The 25,119-nt window shown below is 43.1% G+C and overlaps 1 protein-coding gene across 6 annotated transcripts in view; it reads right to left on the bottom strand.

The window, feature by feature from the left end:
* Positions 1 to 25,119, bottom strand: part of RNGTT (RNA guanylyltransferase and 5'-phosphatase) — a 425,454-nt gene that overhangs the window by 242,117 nt on the left and 158,218 nt on the right. For all 6 annotated transcript variants that reach the window (XM_030555911.1, XM_030555913.1, XM_030555914.1 and 3 more), the window contains exon 10: positions 19,771 to 19,842. In XM_030555911.1, the coding sequence (XP_030411771.1) occupies positions 19,771 to 19,842 (72 nt within the window). The remainder of the gene's footprint in view (positions 1 to 19,770; positions 19,843 to 25,119) is intronic.

The following is a 25,119-nucleotide window of genomic DNA, read 5'->3' on the forward strand; positions in this document are numbered from 1 at the left end:
GGGAAGACTACCTCCTTCCAAACAGAGGTGAGGCACAGGGGCTATGTGCCACTATGCCCTCCCGCCCCCGCATTTCTGCAAGCACAAGGCTGCCCAGTTGAAGGAGGCTGCTTCTCAGCTGTGCTGACTCTGCAGCTGAATGCCCCCTCCTGGGTCCTAGTGCCAGTAATGCTCCCCTTCTGTGTGCTGCGAGCCTTCCTGTCGTCTGTGCAACAGCAAGTGCCTGTGGTGGGGGGGAATGAGGAAGGGGCGTGAGGAAGAAGAGACAGTGGGGAAGGAAGTGGGGATGGAATAGTGCGGGGGGGAATGTGGGAGTGAGATGGAGAAGAAAAGGGAACAGAAGAATCGGGGGGAGCAGGAACCCAACACGTGGCATCCCCTCGACAGCAGCTGGGCACCCCCATTAAGCAGGCCCATCGAACTCTCACCTAACAAGCCCTACCCCTCCCACATAGTGACCCCTCCAATGAGCCCCCCCACACACACACACTCAGAGCTGTAGCCCCTTAATCCCCAGCCAGCTTCACCTGGACCCCCATCCCATCAAGCCCCACTCTCCCAGCACCCAGACCCCTTTGCCAAGCCCCATCTCCCCACACCCGGTACCCCCTTGATGAGCCCCAACCACCTTCACCTGGATCCCCTGCACAGTCTCATTGCTCCTGCACCTGGAACCCCACAATGAACCACTCTGCACCCAGATCCCCCACTGAGCTGCCTGCACCCAGATTGCCTCACACAGAAATCTCTCACCCCACATCCGGATCCCTCCACACTTGGATCCTGCAGGGCTGAGCCTGCCTACCCATACCTGGTGCACCTGGCAAAGAGGGGCAGGGCCCCGGGGTGTTTCTGCGACAGGCCCAGCCCTTGCACTGTGTCAGAGTCTCACTGCTGAGTCCCTGTACTGGGGGAAGTGGGAGCTTCATGGTGATCTCCCACCTCAATGCAGCCAGTGGCCTGCCATGCTTGAGCCACATTTATTTATTAACAAATAAAATTTGCAAAATTTTAAAATGTTGTGACATAATTTTTAATTTTTTAGTGCAGAATTTTAAATATGTTGGCGCAGAATTCCCTCAGGATTAAACCTATTTCAGTAGCTGTACTTGATCTACTATACTCTGTTTCTAAAATATTGGTGTGCTTTATGTGCAACAAAAGCAAAGCAGGGTTTGCACATGTTATTCAGTAACAATAACATCTCAGTTTTCAAACAAAATGTAATATCTGAATCTCTTCATTTTGCAGTAGCATTAAACAGCTCAACAAGTAGGAAAACAGGATGACAGTATGTGTGCTGTATTTTGGACATACTGAAAACTATCTTTAAATGTGATTTTTTTTCCTGATATCTCCTTTACATTCTATGAATACTCTGTTTCCCTGTAGTTCTTACAAACAGTCTAAAATTTAAAGAAGATATTTTTTCTCATTTTATATTTAAAATCTGTTTTTCAGCACTGACTGCTGATCCAATTAAAATTGTAATTGGTACAGATCAGAAAGGTAATTACATTTGTTCTTATGAGTTACAAGAAAATAATTCACTTTCCTCCCAAACTAAGTATCTTTAGTACAGAATAAGATTACACCTGAACAATCTGTACATCCAAGATAACTTCAGAAAGCTCATGAATATTTTAAAAGATAATCAACTGTGTTTATCTGACTAAATTAAAAGTTGCAGAAATGTTTGTAACAGAATTGTGACCTACCGACTAATAAGCAGCTGTGTCACCACTGCCCTGCAACTTTGGGTGCCTTACAATGCCTTGCTGAAGTATCTCCCACCTGGGCTGCTCACAAATAGCCTTCCAGCATGCAAGTCAGACCTTGACTGTCTGTGTGCAACTGCAGCCTGCCAGCCACACTTGGGTTACATTCTGACTCTTGCCAGCCTTGATTATACTGCAAGATGACCCATACACCCCCTCTTAGATTTTCCTGCAGAAATGTATGTCCAGTACTGCCTAGCCCAGTACTGGACATACTGGGCTAGGCAGTATGGCCTGTAGCCATACTGCCTAGCCCAGGGGTTCTCAAACTGGGGTCGGGACCCCTCAGGGGCTGCTGCACAGACAGAGCAGACCCTGTGTGGAAGGGCTGGGGGCGGTACAGCTGCACCAGAGGAGTTGCTGGCAGCCCCACATTCTGCTCGTCCTGTGTCTTTCCGTTAAGCAGTACCAGCTATAAATATCTTGTTGGTACGGTGTACTGGACCGTACTGCTCTATTGCATTTCTGAGTGAATGCAATAAGAAGGGAGAGAGAAAGGGGTCCCTTGGAATGTTTGTCTCCCCTTTTTATAGCTTCTGTCCCTCTCTTGAAAGACATTTCCAGCGGGACACTAGGAGACAGAGTCTATGTGGTAGGATGTTCCCTGCTGACTTTCTCTCACCTGTTTGAGCTTTCTTTGTTTCCCTTCCTGGTTGATGTCTGTTTACTGCTTAAATGCAAATTAAGCAGAGCACACATTCCTTTGTTTAGGACAGACCTGTTTACCAACTTCTATTTGGGCAGGGCTATGGGATTTGGAATGTGTCAATAACACCATACAAGGATATTCTATAACTTCACATATAACGTTGTCGCATAAATTTTACAAGGACAATGACCAGCAAATTGTGAGTTTTCAAATGGTACCTCACAAGGCATACTTTGTACAAAGAGTATTACAATAGCGTGTAGGAATAATTATGCAAGTGACTTGACACTATTTACACTCACAATTTAACCTGTTTTAAAAGTCTCAAATTACCTGAACAGCAATTAGAACAATCATTAACACCTTAACTTAATTACATATTAATTTCTTCAAATATACCTTATGCATAATATTTCAGTAAGTTGTATTTATAAGGAAAGTTTGAAGAGTTAAGGTTGTTTAGATGCCTTACCTGCGTATTTATTACTTGAACATGTTTCAATTTCGTTTAAGAGTATTTTTACATCTGAAATTTCTGGGTTTATAATGCTTGCTTTAAGGATAATTACCATGCCATTGTGGCTTTTTTTTTTTAAATCTTTGAATTACCGCTTTATAGATTTAATCTTAAATCCAGCTCAATTAATTTTTTGATCTGGTAAATAAGCATGCTGCTAGACAGACATTTTCTTTTTTTTTTTTTTTTAACTAACAGATTCATTCTTTTATAACAGAAATCTTATAAAGCTTGTTTTACAACTTAGAGATCAAATTAATATATATACAAATGCACAATTATAAATTGGCCTATGGAAGTCTCTAAAGCTATGTGACACCTACTACAATTCACTTTCCTCAACTCTAGGATACTGAACACATATTGAGCTTGATGCTTTTCTACTTTTCATTTTCCTTGTCAGTCTGACAGTCGATAGCATCAGTTAAAATCTTACAGTATCTCATGCTTAGGTCTAAAACTTCTGTTTTTCTTACATTAAGATGTGTCTATTAGCTGCCCTATCAAAACTCTACACAATAGTAAGCTTTTCTCCTTTTCCCTCCTGTTTCCTTATTTTAATATCTTAATTTTAAGTTTCATTTTGACCATCATTGAAGGGTTTTCTTCGTTACTTTCTATTCAAAGAAAATTCTCAACTATTGGGTCATTTTCATGTAAAGGTCTTCAACAAACTCACTTGATGCCATCAAGTCACACAGTTCTAAGTCTTCCCAGGTTTACTGAAGTAGGAAAAACATCAGTTTTGAGGGAATCTGGGTGTGTGTTAGTTTTTGTACATCAATCATATATATTATATGGCTTGTACAGCTTAAGAGTATTGGGTGCATGCATTCTAAATAAATCATATGTATCATAAATAAATGCTTCCCCAAATGCCCATCTGATCATCTGACTCCAAGTTCTCTTCCCCTTAATGTGTCCCTCTCACTTCTTCTGTCTCCAGATCTCTGTATGCCCTTTTTTCATCCCCATTTTGGGGTTTCCATTCTCTCTCCCATAAACTCCACCTGGCTCTCTTATCTGTAGTTTTGCCCACTTTACAAATCTGTCCCTTTCCCCCAACCCTAGTGGGAGGGCACTAACACATACTGCACTGTTTGGCCATTTACTCAAGATTAAGTTGCTGCACCAGATCAAATAATTAGTCCCTGATCTCTGCTGCTATCTTCCAACATTCTGCACTGTAAAGTAGGGGAATTAGCAGCTGTGGTGACCCCAGCAGCAGCAGCTAAGAGTCTTTGGGATTGAGCTGCTAGAGCACTCTTGGTGCTACAATAAAAGAAATAACTTTAACTGTCAGATATGGCCCATATACAGTGAATGGGAGAGGCAAATACAGCTTTTCAGAACAGCATCAGTAAGATGTTATCACCATTGACTGGTAATGGCCCACACGGATACACAAACTGCCTCCATTCTCAAATATCTGGGCAAGAGACAAGTTACATAAATGGAGAAAAACTAAATTTGATTTGAAAACAGGATTATTTTTTCTAAGGTGTTACTAGCAACAAAGCCATTTCTAAAGATATAATTTTTAAACTGATAGTGTGTGTCTACAAAAACTAACAGCTTCAGAATTAAACCTAGGAACAAGCTTTTTGGCATCCAAGTGCAACTGCAAACATAATGGACTTTGGCTCACAAGTGCTTGGATTTCTGAACTGTGCCCCCAATATTTTCATACTGCAGTTCTAAGATAAGACTAATAGACTAACAAATGAGAGACAGCTTGTACTGTGAACTTAACATCATTTTAAAATGAGGTTTATAATGGAGAATAATACACAGTAACATTTTATGCAGATTTAAAAACAAAAATTCTTCAAGCATGAACTCCTGCTAAGGGTGATGGCTATGGACAGGATTTATGACCAACACAGCATGTGTTTACAAGTGATAAACTTTCCTGAATAGCAACCACCACATCTTTATGCACATTAGCAACTTGAAGAGAAATTTGTCTTAAATATCCTATTTTACATACAGATTTAAGAACACTCAAGTAAAATTCTCTCTGCTATTTAAACGTTACATATGCAAGCATTTTCCTTTCAAGAGCTAATTCTATTCTTACCATTCCAATCTGCTCTCATGAAAACTTGCCTATGATTTAAAAATTTTAAAGGCTAGAGGGTGAAAAAGGAAAAGGAAAGTAGTATTCACTTTCAGCTTCTTTTATAAGACTGTATTAATTAGATCCCAAAGTACAACAGCTACACTTTTTGTTGCACAAGTAAGGAAAAGAAGTTTTGTTTTTCTTTTACCGTACAGAAACTGCAGTTCTTTGATACATGTTGTCCACATCTATTCCACTTCTAGGGTACATCATCTTATGCACATAATATTGGATTCTTTTGGCCTGCAATGTCTTTAGGGCTATGCCTGTGCCTTGGATGCCCTTACGTCACACCCGCCCCACCCCCATCACCACCAAGAGGTATAAAGGGCAGTACAAATCCAACCGTCCTTCAGTTCCTTCACTAACAGATAATCCAGATAGTATGGGACTCTGTAGAAGTGGGAAAGGAGGGCAGATCATTGAATACTTGTGGACAAAACATCTTGAGAACCAGAATTACTGTAGAGTAAGTAACTATTCTTCCTTCTCTGAGTGATTGTCCACACAAAGTCCACTTCTGGTAATGAGCAAGTGGTGTCTTCACGGTCAGGAAGTGGGAGCTAGAAGTCCTATTTAAATAATGATTTCAGGGCAGCTCTGCCAAAGCAGATGTTAGATCCTGAAGCCTCAATTCAGGCTGTATGAAAGCGTGGGCTGATCCCCATGTAGCTACCCTGTAAATTTCTGAAATTAGTATGCGTCTCAGAGAAGCCACAGAACATGCCAAAAGCATAGAGTGGGCTTTAACCTGCAAGTGTGGATCTACTCCAGTTAACTCAGGGTCTGATCTATTATAATTAGATAGCTATTTAGACAGTCTTTGGGTGAATATTGCCTGATCTTTCAACCTGTCTGCAATGATACAATCAGCCCGAGGGATCTACTGAATTGTTCTGTCAAGGTAATATGAAAGGGACATAACCATATCAAGGTTATGCAATTTCCCTTAGTTGACTGGAATGAGGCTTTAGAAAGAAAACCGGCAGCTGAATCACCTGATTCAGATGAAAATCTGAAACAATCTTTGGTACAAAATTTAAGGTGTTGTTACCTAATGGTCACATTTTTTTATGAAACACCTGTCATAAACAGATAGTTAAGGGTTAATGTCTCTTTTACCTGTAAAGGGTTAACAAACAGGGAACCAAACACCTGACCAGGGGACCAATCAGGAGACAAGATACTTTCAAATCTCGGTGAAGGGAAGCCTTTGTTTGTGTTTTTGCGGTTTTGCTTTGTTCTCTCTGGGATCTGAGAGTGACTGGACGTACCACAGGCTCTAATTTTCTATTCAAGTAGTAAGTGCAAGTAGAAAGGTGGTTTAGTCTTTTTAATTGTTTTTCTTTATTTGCAAATGTGTATCTGACTGGTAGAATTCTAATGCGTATTTGGCTGGAAGTATTTTAAATTGTATTTCTGCTGGAGGAGGCTTTTTCTCCAGTTTCTATAAGCTGACAGACCCTGTAACTTTTACCATCTAAATTGCAGAGATAACTTACCTTTTTTCTTTCTTTTTATTAAAAGTTTTGCTTTTAAGACCTGTCTGATTTTTTCCCCTTGTTGAGGCTCAAGGGAATTGAGTCTGTACTCACCAGGGAATTGGTGGGGAGAAGGGAAAGGTGAATTTCCTCTTTGTTTTAGATTCACGGAGTTTGAATCTGTATTGCCTCTGGGTGAAGGGAAAAAGAGGAGGGGGGGAAGGTAACATTCCTCTCTGTGTTGTGATTCAAGGAGTTTGAATCACGGTGATCTCCTAGTGTACCCAGGGCGGGAAAGATCTGGGAGGAAGAAAGGAGAAGGGGGAATCCCTTTGTTTAGATTCATGGAGCTTGAATCTGTATATCTCTCCAGGAGCCCAGGGAGGGAACACCTGGAGGGGAGGAGAAGCGGAGGGAAATGGTTTATTCCCCTGTGTTGTAAGACTCAAGGAATTTGGGTCTTAGGGTCCTCAGGGAAGTTTTTAGGGGGACCAGAGTGTATCAGGCACTCGAATTCCTGATTGGTGGCAGCTTATCAGATCTAAGCAGGTAAGTAAGCTTAGAGGAATTCATGCTAGTACCCCGACTTTTGGACTCTAAGGTTCAGATTGGGGAAAGATACTATGACAACACCAAATAAGGTTGACCAGCCATGAAGACCTGAATTTCACCACTCTCTGTGTTGACGTTATAACTACTAAAAAGCCAATTTTCATAAACAGATGGTATAGAGAACAAATTGCTAGGGGTTCAGGAGGAGGTTCCATTAACCATATAAAGACTATATTTATGTCTCAGGGAGGAGGGAACTCCTGGACTGCAGGAAAAGGCCCTTGAGGAATATAGCAACTGGGAAGATACGGTGGGGAAAATATGGTGACACCCTGGACAGGAGGAGTATGAGCTGATATTCCTGCTAAATGTGCTCTTATGGAGCTGGTAAACAGCCCTGCAGGCTATAGTCGAGAATAGCAGGAATCAGGACTTCTAAGGGAGATAGGTGGCATTGGCCTGCCCAAATAGATAATCTCTTCTATTTGTCTGCAGAGATCAGTCTAGTAGAGTCCTTTCTGGTAAGCATCAATATATTCTGGACTTCAGCTGAACAGCTTCTTTCCATGGTAGTAAGCCAGCCAGTATCCACACTGTCAGAAACAATGAGGCTAGATCCAGATATTGAATCTGACCTTCATTCTTGGAGATCACATCAGGTAAGACAGGTAATTAGCAGGAGTTCATGCTGGGGTATCATGGCAATTTAATGTGAATAAGAAACAGATATAAAGTACACTTATTTGTCACAATATAAATACATTACACTTTGCTAATTTTAAAGCAGTCTCTTTTCTTCCTTAACAATCCCATCCCATTTGTTTCTGTTTTAATCTGCCACTTTCCTTTTTTGTCTTTTACCTCCATTCCTATATGCCCATATACTTCCCCTCTTATTCTTAAGCTCCTCCAGCTCCACTTTCCTTCTGTGTTCCCTTCATTCCTATCTCATTTCCCTATCCCCGGGCCACAGTCATCTGAAAAGCTGATTTCAGCCTGAACAGGCTGCCATGATGAGTTGAAAAAAAAAAATCCTTATTGCTCCCTCAAGTCACCAGCTGGTACTTTGTTCTTTTTATGTATCTCAGTTGCACATGGAGCAATGGCTCATACTTCCATTCCCAATTGACTGATTGCTGGCACACAGTTGCTACTATAAGGAAATCACCTCAAAACAACATTCCAGTTCAATCAGTAACTTTTCAAAATGGCAGTTAGTTAAATTAAATAGTTAAATCTGAGTGAAGTAATGCTTAATTTGTGCCAGCAGCTGCCAGTGCTGAGCCTCAGCACCTCTAGGTTTGGCCTCAACACTTCTGGGCTTGCCACGTCAGTTATGAAAGTAAAAAAATTGCTTTAGCTCGGCACCAAATTGCTTGAGCCCTGGCACCTCTTTCATTAAAAATTAAGCACTAGAGTGAAGCTAAGAACTGATACAAAGTTTGTTTTGCTTTGCTTTTCCCAAGTTTGCACTTTGAACAACAGATGGTTTTAAGAATAAATACAATACAACAGTTACAGTTGCTACAGGAGATCTGCAGAAACTTCTTGATTGTTCATAAACAGAGTAATAATTCTGGTTTTCAGTGACGCTGGAGACAAGGGAGCCACAGACTTCAAGAGACACTGTGCGTGCTACATTCAGCCTGCAGATGTCAGTGACCAATATTATATGTTCCCTTATTATATGTTCAAAAACGTGTTACCACAGAGTTACGGTTGTGCTGGATAAGCAAGAAATTAAGTTTATCAACACAATTTTTGCATTTCAAATAAAGGAAGCATTATCAGTAGTTAGTGAACTGAACTGATTGTATTGAAGTGATTGTTTCTGATCATCACGTTCTTCAAGTTTTTAGAACTAGAAGATTTCATCCTCTTACACCCAGTTCTTATTCATAAATTTAAAAAATAATACAAGCTTTCCTGCTTTTTTAACTCCCAACTGGTTTCTCTGTTTAACAAACCAATTAAATAAAATAAAATGAAGAAAATATTCTCTCTACACCTGCAGAAGAAAGTAAGACTGTCAAAAGCCAGTTTTGCACTTCAACAAATTCAGGTTCTAGATACCTAGCCGGTGACTACCACTAATGCATTTGTACGACTTTCTTTAAAACTTGGTAGCAAAAAGGTACTGCTTGAATTTAATTTAATTTACTTTAATATATTACAGTAAATTAACAACCACTGTCATAAATTTAAATTTAATTCTCAATGGGTTAAAATTTTTTAAAAAAATCAACCTGTATTTTATTTAAATTTAAATAAAAATCCTTTTTTTATAAAAAATGTAATCAATTTTTATTCATCATGTTTCACAGCTTTGAGTATAGCTGAACTCAACATTCTGAAAGGGCACAGGACACTAAAGGGCAATCTTAACGCTATTAAAGTTTTGGGCATTTAATTTCCTTGTTTTTATAAAAATACTTTTCTGTATCCCTATGTACCACAGCCCAGCTCTCCACATGAGTGCCTGCTCTGTTTCCAAATACGAGCTCAGTGTCACGTATTGTGTCATGCACCAAACATGCCCATTCCCAGTTCCTCACTGTATATTTGTGCCATGCACTAAGCATGCCTGTTCTCAGTTCCCCACACCACCTTAGCATTGTGTGTCAGTGCCATAAAATGAACATGCTCACTGCCAACTCCGCATCCCAATTTCAGCTTTATGGGAGCTTGTTTTGAAGGAGGAACAGAAATGGGAGGTATGGATGTGGGGAAGTTTAGGGGGCAGACCTAAGACCCTACCCACATCCCCCACTGCAGTTCTGCTCCCTTTCTTTCTTCCCCACACTCTCCTGCACTGCTCTGACCTCCCATTTTTTCCCCTAGAAGCAGCAACAAGAGGAATGGTGAATCTGGAGCCCCTTCTCTTGCTGCTGGAGGCAGCATGAGGAAGGTGGAGAGTTCTGGGTTTCATCCTCTCATCAGTGAACAGTGGAGGAAGGGGAGCCCTGGAGACCCTTCCCTTTCCCTGGTGAAGCTGTGGCTGATCCACTGGGAGGAACTGGGGGAAGGTGGCACACAGGTGGTTCCATTTAATTCCTCTCCAAGAATCCATCCACCTCATGAAGAAACTTGCACAAATACAGAGAGATATCATCTTCCTTTCCAAATGCAAACAGATGGACATCATACCAAATGGACTAAAGGTAAAAAAATCCACTGCTATCTACATACTACACAGACCATAGTGAGAGATTATGCCATACTCTATCAAAGAAACTGAGGAACCACCTGATCAGCATCCTATACAGCAAACAGGAAAACATCAAAAAAGAGCTCTCCAACCTGGAGACTCTCATTAATAACCAACTTCCATACAAATGGACTTCACTAAAATAAGACAGGAGATTTACATTACTCACTTCACCTCTCTACAAAGGAAAAAGGACTGTAAGCTGTCTAAACTCCTACCTGCCTCATGGGGCCACAACCGTGGTACCCCCAACCCACCCAGCAATATCGTCAATCTATCCAACTACACACACAACCCAGAAGAAAAGCCTATCCTATCTCAGGGACTCTCTTTCTGCCCTGCCACCCCCACCAACATGATACAGTTCTGCGGCGATCTGGAAGCCTACTTTTGCCATCTCCAACTCAAAGAATACTTCCAGGACAACACTGAACAGCACACTGATACACAGGTACCCTCCCACCAACAGCACAGGAAGAACTCCACCTGGACTCCTCCTAAGGGTCGAAATGACAGTCTGGATCTATACATTGAATGCTTCCACCGACATGCATAGGCAGAAATTGTGGAAAAACAAGCTTGCCTCATAACCTAAGTCGTGCAGAACGCAATGCCATCCACAGCCTCAGAAATCACCCTGACATTATCATCAAAGAGGCTGATAGGTGCTGTTGTCATCATGAACAGGTCTGACTACCAAAAGGAGGCTGCCAGACAACTCTCCAACACCAAATTCTACAGGCCACTTCCCTCAGATCCCACTGAGGAATACACTAAGAAACTGCAACATCTACTCAGGACACTCCCTTCCCCAACACCAGAAGAAATCAACATACCCTTAGAGCCCCGACCAGGGTTATTCTATCTACTACCCAAGATCCACAAACCCGGAAATCCTGGATGCCCCATCATATCGGGCATTGGCACTCTCACTGAAGGACTGTCTGGATATGTGGACTCTCTACTCAGACGCTATGCCATCAGCACTCCCAGCTATCTCCGTGACACCACTGATTTCCTGAGGAAACTACAATGCATTGGTGACCTTCCAGAAAACACCATCCTAGCCACCATGGATGTAGAGGCTCTCTACATGAACATCCAACACACAGATGGAATACAAGCTGTCAGGAACAGTATCCCTGATGATGCCACAGCACAACTGGCTGCTGAGCTCTGTGCCTTTATCCTCACACACAACTATTTCAAATTTGATGACAATATGTATCTCCAGATCAATGGCACCGCTGTGGGCACCCACATGGCCCCACAATATGCCAATATTTTTATGGTCGACCTGGAACAACGCTTCCTCGGCTCTCGTCCACTCACGCCCCTTCTCTACCTACACTACATTGATGACATCTTCATCATCTGGACCCATGGGAAGGAGACTCTGGAAAAATTCCACCACGATTTCAACAGCTTCCACCCCACCATCAACCTCAGCCTGGACCAATCTACACGGAAGGCCCACTTCCTGAACACCACAGTGCAAATAAGTGATGGTCACATTAACACCACCCTATACCGAAAACCTACCAACCGCTATGCCTACCTTCATGCCTCCAGCTTCCATCCCTGGCACATCACACGATCCATTGTCTACAGCCAAGCATTGAGGTACAATCGCATCTGCTCTAACCCCTCAGACAGAGACCAACACCTACAAAATCTCCACCAAGCATTCTCAAAACTACAATACCCGCACAAGGAAATAAGGGAACAGATCAATAGAGCCAGACGTGTACCCAGAAGCCTCCTACTGCAAGACAAACCCAAGAAAGAAACCAACAGGACTCCATTGGCCATCACATACAGTCCCCAGCTAAAACCTCTCCAACGCATCATCAGGGATCTACCACCCATCCGGGACAATGATCCCACACTTTCACAGGCCTTGGGTGGCAGGCCAGTCCTCGCCCACAGGCAACCTGAAACATATTCTCACCAGTAACTGCACACCGCACCATAGTAACTCTAGCTCAGGAACCAATCCATGCAACAAACCTCGATGCCAACTCTGCCCACATATCTACACCAGTTACACCATCACAAGACCTAACCAGATCAGCCACACCATCACTGGTTCATTCACCTGCACGTCCACCAATGTAATATATGCCATCATATGCCAGCAATGCCCCTCTGCTATGTACATCGGCCAAACTGGACAGTCGCTACGGAAAAGGATAAATGGACACAAATCAGATATTAGGAATGGCAATATACAAAAACCTGTAGGAGAACACTTCAACCTCCCTGGCCACACTATAGCAGACCTTAAGGTGGCCATCCTGCAGCAAAAAAACTTCAGGATCAGACTTCAAAGAGAAACTGCTGAGCTTCAGTTCATCTGCAAATTTGACACCATCAGCTCAGGATTAAACAAAGACTGTGAATGGCTTGCCAATTACAAAACCAGTTTCTCCTCCCTTGGTTTTCACACCTCAACTGCTAGAACAGGGCCTCATCCTCCCTGATTGAACTAACCTCATTATCTCTAGCTTGCCTGCATATATATACCTGCCCCTGGAAATTTCCACTACATGCATCTGACGAAGTGGGTATTCACCCACAAAAGCTCATGCTCCAAAACATCTGTTAGTCTATAAGGTGCCACAGGATTCTTTGCTGCTTCTCCAAGAATGTCATCAATGGAGAAGGAGCCCAACTTTTCACCCCACATTGTTCTGCTCTGTTAGTACTTCTGAGTTCCCAGAAAGCAAAAGGTCCCTTTAAGGACAAACCCTTATTCATGCAGCAATTATAGAAAAATTACTACTTTGGAATCCCCGTTCTTCATCAAATCTTTAATCACCAAACTGGGTTTTAAAAAACATGGTGTTTGGATGCTCATGTACATTAATAAGGGTTATCATCTACGTTGTGCCAAAGCAATTGACCTAAGGAACAAAGTTAGGCAAACAGCCACAGCTGCCACTCTGCACCTTCCCAAGCCCCACCTCACACCACCTCTTCAACTGACTGCTCTAACATACACACATAACAATGCTGCACCAAAAAAAAAAGTTATAAGAATCGAAAAATGTTCTGAGCAGTTCAAGTTAGGGGGCTGTGTATCAGGAACTCCCTGACCAAGTGATGCAGCAACTTTTTATCACACTCAGTTCCATTGTTCAGAAACCGAACAAAGAATGTAAGCATGATTACATCAAGCTATCTTCCCTCTCTTCAATTAATGACAACTGCCTTGACAATATTTCAGAAGTAAAATTAAAGTCTGCATGTGAATTTCAGAGCACCTTAAAATATCTCAGAACAAAACACAATTCAGACAGAGGACAAGGAAGATGTGCAAGACACATTCAACTGCTACCGGTTAGCGCACAAACTTGTAGTGCATGGGTGTTGCTCAGATTCAATGATCCCAGCATTTCACCTTGAACCACCCAGCTTCGTGATAACAGACCACATGGAAAATCTCAAGCCATTAACAGAGTCCTAGTCTTGCTTCATTTACACATTACACACATAAATATATCAGTTTAGCTTGTGCTGACCTAGATTTAAAAACTTTACCTTCAGTAACTTTTGCAATCTTGATTTCTCAACGGGACAGTGGGGACTGTGCACTAACTGAAATAAATCCCAAGCAGCTGAGATCAACTTGAGGAGTAGAAAAACAGTTTGAGCCCCAAATGTGCACAAACAAAAAAGTAACAAGCAGGTGATTTTGTAAACAATTGATTTTGAGTAGCTGTATTTTGTTCTAACCCAAATTTGGAATACCACCCCTACACCGCACTTCCAAGAGGCAACAATTTTCAGAAAATCCAAGCAAGCACTTGGATTTCAGAGCACTTATAATATTCACCTTTTAAGGAGAAACACACAACCTTAACTATAGCTGACCCAGCACTCCACTATAATATGTAACCAAGATCCTCCCACCTAACCTGTATTTCATAAAGAGAGGATTTACCATGTCTCTTTTGATTTTATAGTTACTCCACACCACACATCTCAGTGATAAAATTATACTGATCACTTCTTGCCAAGCCAAACATTCTAGCTTGCCCATTTTTGTAATTAAAACTTCTAGAATTAGCATAAAGGCAGCTGTGCTTTTTAATCTCTACGGTATGGCCACTGCTAATAGCCTCTTTCAGCTGAAGTCCTGCTTGTGCTCATACTGATAACACATTGTCTTATCTGTCCTTGACACTGAAAGTGCAATACTTCATAATGAATGCCTCCCTGATTCTCAGTGCATCCAAAGAAACTGACAGCATTTACAGTGCAACTCAAGTGCCTTCCCTCACAACTTAACCCCTTACAAAAACCCACTCATTTTCATGCTCAGTAATCTGGTTCCTTCATGTTTAATCAGAGCCCATCACCTCAACACCTCTATCTAATGCATCAGAGATTAGGCTTCTAGAAAGCTTCACTTTGTTAAAGCTGTTAAAGCAGAACAGAGGCAGAATAGAGGAACAAACAACAAACAAACGAAAAAGGAAGGCGAGACCAGACAGGGAAAAGTGACCATAAAGGAGGGAATGGGAAAGGAAGAAACAGTAGTAGTGAGTGACAGACAGAGCATAAAATAAAAGAGGGCAAACACCAGACAGAGTGAAGGAGAATAAACACGGAAAGTAGGGAAAAACAATAGAAAATGGGTGAGAGATAGACAAAGCAAAGGACAGAACATAGACAGGGCAGAGAACATAAGAGATAGCCTTACAAGAAAAAGTTTTTAGAGAAGAGAACACAAAGGTCATAATATTACAAAAACAATTTTTGCTCTTTTTCAAAAGTTTTCAAAACTTAGAATATTTTACAACTTTCAGAAAACCACCACTTATTGCTGAGGATGCTAAGAATTACATTCTACAAGTTACATTGACTAAAACATTGATTATAAGCTATTAAAATTCAATTCCAAATTTGTGGGAGAATGTTAAACACTCTTGCTTTTAAAAGCAGAGAATGTCAAAATGACCCCTCCGAGATTTGTTGTTCTAAAACAAACCCTGTTTAAACTGTACAGGGCCTGATTCTGCCACTTTTATTCACAATGAGTAGAGCCTAGCTCCATGATAGTAGAGTTCCTTAGTGAGAAAATAATTTTAAGTGAGTCAGAATCAACCCCATAGTTTGCACTAAAACACTTCAAAATGCACGTTACCATTTGAATTGTCTAAAATATTTAATATTTTCTCCCATAGATCAACTTTGACAGGATTCCAAAAGACATTTCAGAACCGAAAGCACTAGTAAGAATAATAGGAAGCATGATGGCCATTTCAGGAAAAAATGGCTACTCACCTTTCGTAACTGTTATTCTTCTTCATGTCCATTCCTACCAGGTGTATGTGCGTGTGCGCACAGCAGCCAGAAGATTTATCACCTAGCAGATGGGTTGGTCCAGGTGCCCCCTAGAGTGGTGCCATCATGGCGCCCAATACAGAGCCCTACCAACCCGCCACCTCCTCAGTTCCTTCTTGCCAGCTACTCCAAAAGAGGAGTAGGTGGGTGGGTATTGGAATGGACATGAACAACACATCTTGAAGAACAGTTATGAGAAGGTGAGTAACTGTTTTTTTTCTTCTTCGAGTGTTTGTTCATGTCAGTTCCAATCAAGTGATTCCCAAGCCTAAGTTCAGGAGGTGGGGTCAGAGTTGTCCACTGGCTGGACCACTGCTCTACCGAAGGCCACAGTCTCTGGCCTGCTGGGTAATCGCATAATACACGGTGAAAGTATGTATGGCGGACCACTCTGCATATTTCCTGGGTCAGAACTTGCGCCAGGAATGCTGTTGAATAAGCCTGTGCCCTAGTGGAGTGCGCTGTGAGCAGGGGCAGGCACCTCTGGCAGGTTATAGCGTTCACGGATGCAGGACATGATCCAGGAGGAAATTCACTGGGAGGAAACTGGAAGATCTTTCATCCTGTCTGCCACGGCCTCAAACAGTTGAATGGACTTCCTAAACAATTTTGTTCTTTCAATGTAAAAGGCTAGCACTCTGCAGACATCCAGTGAATGAAGTCTCTTCTCCCTGCCGCTTGAGTGCAGCTTAAGATAGAACACTGGGAGGAAGATGTCCTGGTTGATGTGAAACTGGGAGACAAGCTTGGAAGGAGAGCTTTGGATGTGGCCTGAGCTGAATCTTGTCCTTACAGAACACAGTTTAAGGAGGCCCTGATGTTAGGGCCTGGAGCTCAGACACTCTCCTGGCTGAGGTTATCAATATCAGAAATGTCACCTTGTATGACAGGTAGAGCAGGGAACAAGTTGCCAGCGGTTCGAAGGGCAGACTCCCCAATTTGGAAAGGACCTGATTGAGGTCCCAGTTTGGGGCTGGGTGTTGGACATGCAGATATAGCCTGTTAAGACCTTTCAGGAAACAGCTGATCATTGGGTTGGCAAACACCAACTGGCCCTCTGCACCTGGACGGAAGGCAGAGATGGCGGCTAAGTGATGACATGGACAGTCCCTACTGCTTGAGATGGAGAAGATAGTCCAATATGAGTGGCATAGAGGAAAGCGTCAGAGATAGATGTTGCTGCGCCATCCAGACTGAGAATCTCTTCCACTTGGCAAGATAGATAGTCCTGGTGGAGGGTTTCCTTCTGCCAAGGAGGACTTGTCTAACTGGGTCTGAGCAGAAGAGCTCCATGGGGTTCATCCATGGAGATTCCAGGCCATGAGGTGCAATGACTCCAGGTTCGGGTGCTGGAGATGGCTGTGATCCTGAGTTATTAAGTCCGTGAGGTGTGGCAAGGTGACTGGGGCTTCCACAGACTTTCCAGGAGAGACGTGTACCAATGTTGGCGAAGCCAGGCTGGAGCTAACAATATCACTGAAACCCCTTCCCTCCGTATCTTGAGGAGCACCTTGTGAACGAGAAGGATGAGCTCGAACGTATAGAGAAGACGGCCTCCCCATAGGAGGAAGATGGCATCCATGATGAAGCTCGGCCTGTTACTGAGGAAGGAGCAAAACTGCTGGCACTTCCTGTTTCGTCGTGTGGTGAACAGGTCCATCTGGGGAAAGCTCCACCTCAGGCATAGGGACCACTCATGGCCATGAAAAGACCTGCTGAGACAGTTCGCCAACTCGTTCTATATTCCCGGGAAGTATAATGCTTGCAGGTGTATCGCGTGAGCTACATAAAAGTCCCACAGTATGAGGGCTTCCTGGCACAGGGTAGAGGAGAATGCACCCCTCTTTGTTGATATAGAATATCGCTATGGTGTTGTCTCTATATACAGACTGCCAAATGCGCTTGTCATGACAAAAACAAAGGGAAGTTCCAGCTAACCGTCACTGGCAGTAAAAAGGAAATGAGGGAGTGGCAGGTAGCTACGGCCTTATACTGAGTGCCATGATGGCACCACTCCAGGGAGTGTCCGGACAGATCTGACGGATACAACTAGGGAAAAAATCTTTTTGCTGCCGTGCACGCACACACCTGATTGGAATTGACATGAACAAGCACTCAAAGAAGAATAGCTAATATAGGCACAAAACTTCTCAGTACCCCTATAAATTGAAACTAAAAGACAAGGTTGTCGGGGGGTTGTTTGTTTTTTACAGTATTCATGCACATCAACTCAATCAAAGCCTTCCTTTGTTTCAGTAGGACTGACCACTTATACAATAAGTAATGCAATGATCCCCACAGTGCCACTCATTCATTCTCTCAACACAGATGGGAAAACGTTTCTATACAAGACAAAACTTAATTTTGCTTCAATATTGCCGCTTTATGCCATCCAGATATGTACAGATCACCTCAACCACTAAAACCTCAATTGTATGTGTATGGGGGGGAGGGGTGTGAAACATTTTGTCAAGGACAACTCTTCAAATTAGTTGGGAGTCTGAGGGCCAACAGACCCCAGCCAATTGATAATTCTATGTAAATTATAGTGATTTTAAGGTTATTTTTCTTAGATCATGAGAGAAAAAGAAATTACTAAAACAACACACAAGAACCTTTAGTGTCTTTCAAACCTCTAGTTTCTTGGCAAACTCCTTTTGAAAGCTGCTCTCTCTTCACCCACATTGTTTCTTCCCAGCTATGACTCTGCAGTTGCTCCCATAGCTCTCCACAATGGCTTACCCATTTTCCCCTCCTTCCTCCTTACGCCTCCTCCCCTATACTCAACAGCTCCTTTTTCTGGTCCTTGGGACTGATTTCTGTCCATGTCTGGCCTTGGCACATCTGAGCTTATGAGAAACAGCTGCAGGGTACAGAACTGAGAAGCAGCTGCCTAAATCTAAAAGAAGAATACAAAGAAGGTGTAGAGCAGCCAAGAAGGTGTAGTGTGTTTCAAAAACAGCTATACTACTGCAGCTTAACCCCCTTCCCACTCTCTGTATCACGACCTGGGCAAGGATCCACTACCACAGCACCAACCCAGCCCACTTACTGTCAGCCCAGATGACAGAGTAGCCCAGAACAGCAGTAGCCCAGACCAACAATACTGTAGAGGTAAATGTAGTGCCCTAGTATGGCCTCTGCAGACTCTCAGGCTATATCTACACAGGGATTAAAAAAACTGCAGCTGGCCCGGGTAATCAGGTTTATGCTCTGGAGCTGAAAAAAAAAAAAAAAAAAATCATTGTGTAGATGCTTGGGCTCGGGCCAGAGCCTGTTTTCTGAGACGTTGCTAGAGTGGAGGGTCCCAGAGCTTGGGTTCAAGCCCAAACCCAAATGTCTAGACAGAAATTTTTAGCCTCACACCCAAACCCCACAAGCCTAAATCAATTAACCTAGGCCAGCCACTGGTCTTTTAGCCCTTTGTAGATTTATCCTTATAAGTGAAAACAGTACCAGGACATTAGTTGGGACTGTTTGATCCCAGCCAAATCAGGACTATTGGAAGAGCTTTCAGTTCAGCTATGTGATTTCCTCGTCATTGTTAACATAAGCCTGAAAGGATATTTTCTCTTTAACCCATGTGTAACTATCCCAATCAAATTAAGAGAGAATCAGAAAGTAACATGTACACTAAATATTCTTGCCATCTCTTGAGCTTGCAAAAAAAAATTATTCAGTATTTATATGGTCCCAACTAAGCTGTAAATATATTGTTTACCTATAGACAGATCTGCAGAGGAATAATGCTAAGTTATTACCGCCATGGCCAAACCAAGCTCATATCTGCTGTAGAAAGAAGCAGTTTCTGAAAAGTATTTTGCAGAGGTTTTCAAACAACACAACCTTCTCTCATGAAGTCTCTGCAACCGATCAAGTCTCTATTGACCAAGCAAGTAGCATTACTGAGGCTGCTTTCAACTGTGCTTTGCCTGATTCAGGATATTTTCCATCTTACTTCTCCTGTACTGCTGTCAGCTGGATTACACATTGCCCAACCACTTTGGGTATCAAAGTGTGCTTTCTGGCTCTTAACAATGCAAACATAATTTGTCTTAATTTTAGTCAATAACTACTAATCAAAAAGTAGTAATTTTAAAAAGATACTTACATTGAATTTAATAATGTCATAAATCAAGTACCGAGGAACGACTTGTCCGTTTACTTTGTCAATGATCATTTCCTTAAAAGAGAAAAAGATAACACTCCCTTAATATCTGCAATTCAAGAATAATATAAAAGTCTCAAAATATGCTTACATCCAGTACGTCTATAGAACTGTAGCAATGCTAACCACTACTGCTAAAAGGCTCCATCCAAAGTTCTATTACCAAGCATATTTTTTCAGGAGTTTACAAGTGTTATAAAAATATTCTTCACATTTGAAGTGTGCCATATAAAGTTCTCAACAAAACCAAGGCAAATCAGTGTTAAGACACTGTTCTGAGCTGGAACTGTTGTGCTTCAGTGTTTCATTGGTCTCAAAATGTGTTATTTAGCTTAAAAGTATGTGATCCTATTGAAAATCATTTTGGAAAATGGTGAAATTGTAATCCTAAATCACTTAGGCACATCTGAAAAATCTCACGTACAGTGTATAAGCACAGTGGCCATTAAAGACTGAACTTTTTTTATTTTGGGAGGGGCTTGGTTTGCTCAGATCAGATGATTTAACAATAGGTTAACATTTTTCTGACTATACAGACAGCAGAGTGGACTCAGAAATGGTACTTATGTATTAGTTACTATCCCTCACTAACCAATAAGGCTCCTTTAAATGAAGTATTCCACATGGTGCTTAAATCACATAAATTAAGGCAGAGCTTTATGCGTCTGTTTGCCTCTGAAGCACATTTCATATGACTACCAGTCCAAATTAACATTTGCAGCTAATTAGACCAGAGTCAAAAATACATACATCTCCACACTAAATTAAGCAACCCTCTATATTTTTTTCCTCATTTCCCCATCTTAGAATTATTTTGATGTCCATCTCTTACTGTTGTCCCCTTCTTGAGGACACATGGCAAAAACTGTGAGCTTGTCATGGAGGTCACAGATTCCATGACTTTTTGTAATTTCTGCATGGCTGGGGCACCTGGCCCAGGAGCTGCCTCAGCAGCTCAGGCAGTCCTGGACCAGTCGCACCGGCCACTCCTGGGGCAGTCATGTGCCACGGCGCCTCCTCCCCTCAACCTCCGCAGCAGCAGGAGTTTGGGCATGGGAGGGGGCAGAGATGGGGGCCCGGGATAGGGTGAGGATTCTGAGTGGCGCTTACCTTGCGGGGGCCCCCTGGAAGTGTCAACATCCCCCTCCCTCAGCTCCTAGGTGGAGGCGTAGCCAGGCAGCTCTGCACACTGCATTCGCCCCGAGCACTAGCTCTGTAGCTCCCATTGGCCGGGAACTTATTGAGGACAAGGACACAGAGAAGGCAAACCTATCAGATAGCCAGGAGCATTTTGCAACTCAGCTAAACCTGACCCAGATGAGCCTAGAGACAGAAACCACTGAGGGAGGGGAAGGGAGATCAAATGGGGTTTTTTTGTTTGTTTTTATTTATTTATTTTTTTAAAGGCATTAATACACCTAACTTTCTTCACAGGCCCCAAAACTTCACACACACTGTTCTCTCTCCTCCCCTCTCTCAGAATGGTGGTCAAACTCTCAGGGTACGTCTACACTACGAGATTATTCCGATTTTACATAAACCGGTTTTGTAAAACAGATTGTATAAAGTCAAGTGCACGCGGCCACACTAAGCACATTAATTCAGTAGTGCGCGTCATGGTTCGAGGCTAGCGTCGATTTCCAGAGCGTTGCACTGTGGGTAGCTATCCCGTAGGTATCCCATAGTTCCCGCAGTCTCTCCCACCCCTTAGAATTCTGGGTTGAGATCCCAGTGCCTGATGGGGCAAAAATCATTGTCGTGGGTAGTTCTGGGTAAATGTCGTCAGTCATTTCTTCCTCCGGGAAAGCAACGGCAGACAATCATTTCGCGCCCTTTTTCCCTGGATTGCCCTGGCAGACGCCATAGCATGGCAACCATGGAGCCTGTTTTGCCTTTTGTCACTGTCACCATATATGTACTGGATGCCACTGACAGAGGTGATACTGCAGCGCTACACAGCAGAGTTCGTTTGCTTTTGCATGATAGCAGAGACAGTTATCAGTCGTTCTGTACCGTCTGCTGCCATTGTAAATTGGCAATGAGATGACGGTTATCTGTCGTTCTGTACTGTCTGCTGCTATCATGGGTGCCCCTGGCTGAGGTCGGCCAGGGGCGCAAAGGCAAAAATGGGAATGACTCCCCAAGTCATTATGGGGCAAGTGTACTAGAGAACCAGTGTATCAGAGAACCAGAGAGCACAGCTGCTCCGTGTCAAATCCCGCAGAAATGATGAGCTGCATGCCATTGACGGGAGGTGCCCCTGCAACAACCCCACTCGTTGCTTCCCTCCTCCCTCAACCCTCCTGGGCTACCGTGGCAGTGTCCCCCCCATTTGTGTCATGAAGTTATAAAGAATGCAGGAATAAGAAACAGTGACTTGTTAGTGAGATAAAATGAGGGGGAGGCAGCCTCCAGCTGCTATGATAGTCCAGGCAGGACATTAAGCGGTGCGGGGGAGAGGAGCCCAGCATCCCGTTGCTATGATAGTCCAGGCAGTACAGAATCTTTTCTTTACACAGGAAAGGGAGGGGGCGGAGGAGCTCAGCCCCCAGTTGCTATGATGAAGACGGTTACCAGCCATTCTGTACCATCTACTGGGAATGACCGGGAATCATTCCTATTTTTACCCAGGCGCCCCTGGCCGGCCTCACCTGAGGCCAGCCAGGAGCACTCAGCAGCTATCAAGCATATTGTATCGTCTGCCACCGGGGAGGGAAGAGGAGCGGATAGTGCTCTTTACTGCCACAGCATCGCGTCTACCAGCAGCATTCAGTGCACACAGGGTGACATTAAAAAAAGTCAAGAAACGATTTTTTCCACCTTTTTTTTCACATGGGGGGTGGGAGGGAGTAAATTGACGAGCTATACCCTGAACCATGTCGGATAATGTGTTTGAACCTACAGGCATTGGGAGCTCAGCCAAGAATGCAAATACTTTTCGGAGACTGCTGGGGACCATGGGATAGCTGGAGTCCTCAGTACCCCCTCCCTCCATGAGCGTCCATGTGATTCTTTGGCTTTCCGTTATGCTTGTCACGCAGCACTGTGTAGCCTAGAGATTTTTTTTCAAACGCTTCAGCATTTCGTCTTCTGTAACGGAGCTCTGATAGAACAGATTTGTCTCCCCATACAGCGATCAGATCCAGTATCTCCTGTACGGTCCATGCTGGAGCTCTTTTTGGATTTGGGACAGCATCGCCACCCGTGCTGATCAGAGCTCCACACTGGGCAAACAGGAAATGAAATTCAAAAGTTCGCAGGGCTTTTCCTGTCTACCTGGCCAGTGCATTCGAGTTCAGATTGCTGTCTAGAGCGGTCACAGTGGTTCACTATGGGATACTACCTGGAGGCCAATACCATCGATTTGCAGCCACACTAACCCTAATCTGATATGGTAATACCGATTTTAGCGCTACTCCTCTCGTTGGGGAGGAGTACAGAAACCGATTTAAAGAGCCCTTTATATCGATATAAAGGGCCTCACAGTGTGGACGGGTGCGGCGTTAAATCGGTTTAAACGCGTAGTGTAGTCCAGGCCTCAGGCAGGGAACAGACCAATTCCTTTTGAGGTATCAAGTTTATTGTAAGAATACACAGTGCAAAACATGACAGAATACTACACGCAAGCCAAAACCATTCCCAAATGCATGCTTTTGGCAGGCAGAAATTCATGCATGCTTTTGGCAGGCAGAAATTCTAGCAATGTAATAATGCAAATATAAATCTGTGCATTGCAAACAGAAAAAGAAATACACTGAAACAGATACCTAAGCATTCAAATAAAAAGAATCAATGTAAGCAACTGAACAACTGAGCATTCTTACTACAGGATTTTTATGAATAAAAACTACAGAATAAATATGCACTTTGGTTTTCCAGTCCGAGAATCCAAGTCCAAAACAAATTAATTATGCATTGCACTTTGATTCAGGAATAAAAAGAGGTAGAAATGGTATGTTGCTGGCTTGGTAGGCTTGGCTTTTTACTGGCTCCCAGAACTAAGCAGGAACAACAAACCTTCTCCACTTGCAGTTTCTGATTTATTTTGGCCCAGACATCCTTTTTCTCCTCTGGAGCAATTTCAAGCAAACATTCTTTCATTTTTGCCTGTACATTTCTGGGAAGGGCAGCCTGGTTTCTCCCGGTGAGACAAGACACCTTCCCACACTTATACAACAAGCTCCAGTGACATCACCTCTGTGAAGACACTGGCAGCATACAGGCTTAGGCAACACTGAGATGCCTTTCAGGGAAGAATGCGGGAATTTTCTGTATTATTTTTATCAATGCTGTGTATAGCAGTGACTCATTTAGCTTGGTAATACTATCCAGAGGGTGCAGAAGTGTTAAAATAATGCTCCTGGGGCAATGCAAGAGAAATGAGATATTTGTATCACTTGTCCGCAGTGACACAAATGGGTCAGTAAGCACTGGGTGGAACCAAACCATCAATGGAACATCTGGAAAGACAATGGGAGCCCCAGTGACTGCACAACTGACTTTTCACAATGGGAGGCCCTGGCAAGAACAACACGTGAACTCAGCATGACTTTGCAGCAGGACGATGATGGATTGAGAGGTACCAGGAGGTTGTGATAAGAAATGGGCTCATAGAGTCACAGAAATTCTCACCTGGGGGGCACAGGCAAAAGGAGAGAGCGGATAAGCCAAAATTAATTTGACAGTGCCTTGGCTGGGTGGCACCCTGGTTGTAGCTAGTCTTAACTTGGTATTAGGTTAGCATAGAGAAGAAAAAGTTAAGGACTTCCCAGTGCTGTATTCAGTTGACTAAGAAACCCTACTCTGTTCTGAAAAGGCTGCCTGGAATCACTACAAACACTGATTGAAGTGCATGGATTCTTGAAGGGAATAAAAGTGTCTGAACAGGAGTCTCCTTCAGTCACGCTTGCTGGGCAGAGCTCACAGTGAGAAACAGGAGGGCTGGAGCTCAGTCTCTGAAACTACGTCGCCTATTCTTATGGAAGTGTGTGACCATTTGGGGGTCTGATAGTCTCCTGGGAATGCCTGTAGTCTATCTACAGGCCAGAGCATAGCACAGATCCTGTAAATCCATAACACCTTCTCGGGCCTTTGGAGCACCACAAGACACCAGCTAGAATTATCACTGCCTGTAATAAATTTGTACGGCCATATACTCACCACACTGGGAGTTGCTGAACAGTCCTGAAGCAAATGGCAGTCAGTCTGATCACTTCATATTTTTATGAAGATCTTTCTGGTAACATTTTAGGGAGTTGTAATACCTATCTTTTCCTGTCTGCTAACCCTTTA

This window comes from Gopherus evgoodei, chromosome 3, assembly GCF_007399415.2.
Source record: "Gopherus evgoodei ecotype Sinaloan lineage chromosome 3, rGopEvg1_v1.p, whole genome shotgun sequence".
Taxonomy (NCBI): domain Eukaryota; kingdom Metazoa; phylum Chordata; order Testudines; family Testudinidae; genus Gopherus; species Gopherus evgoodei.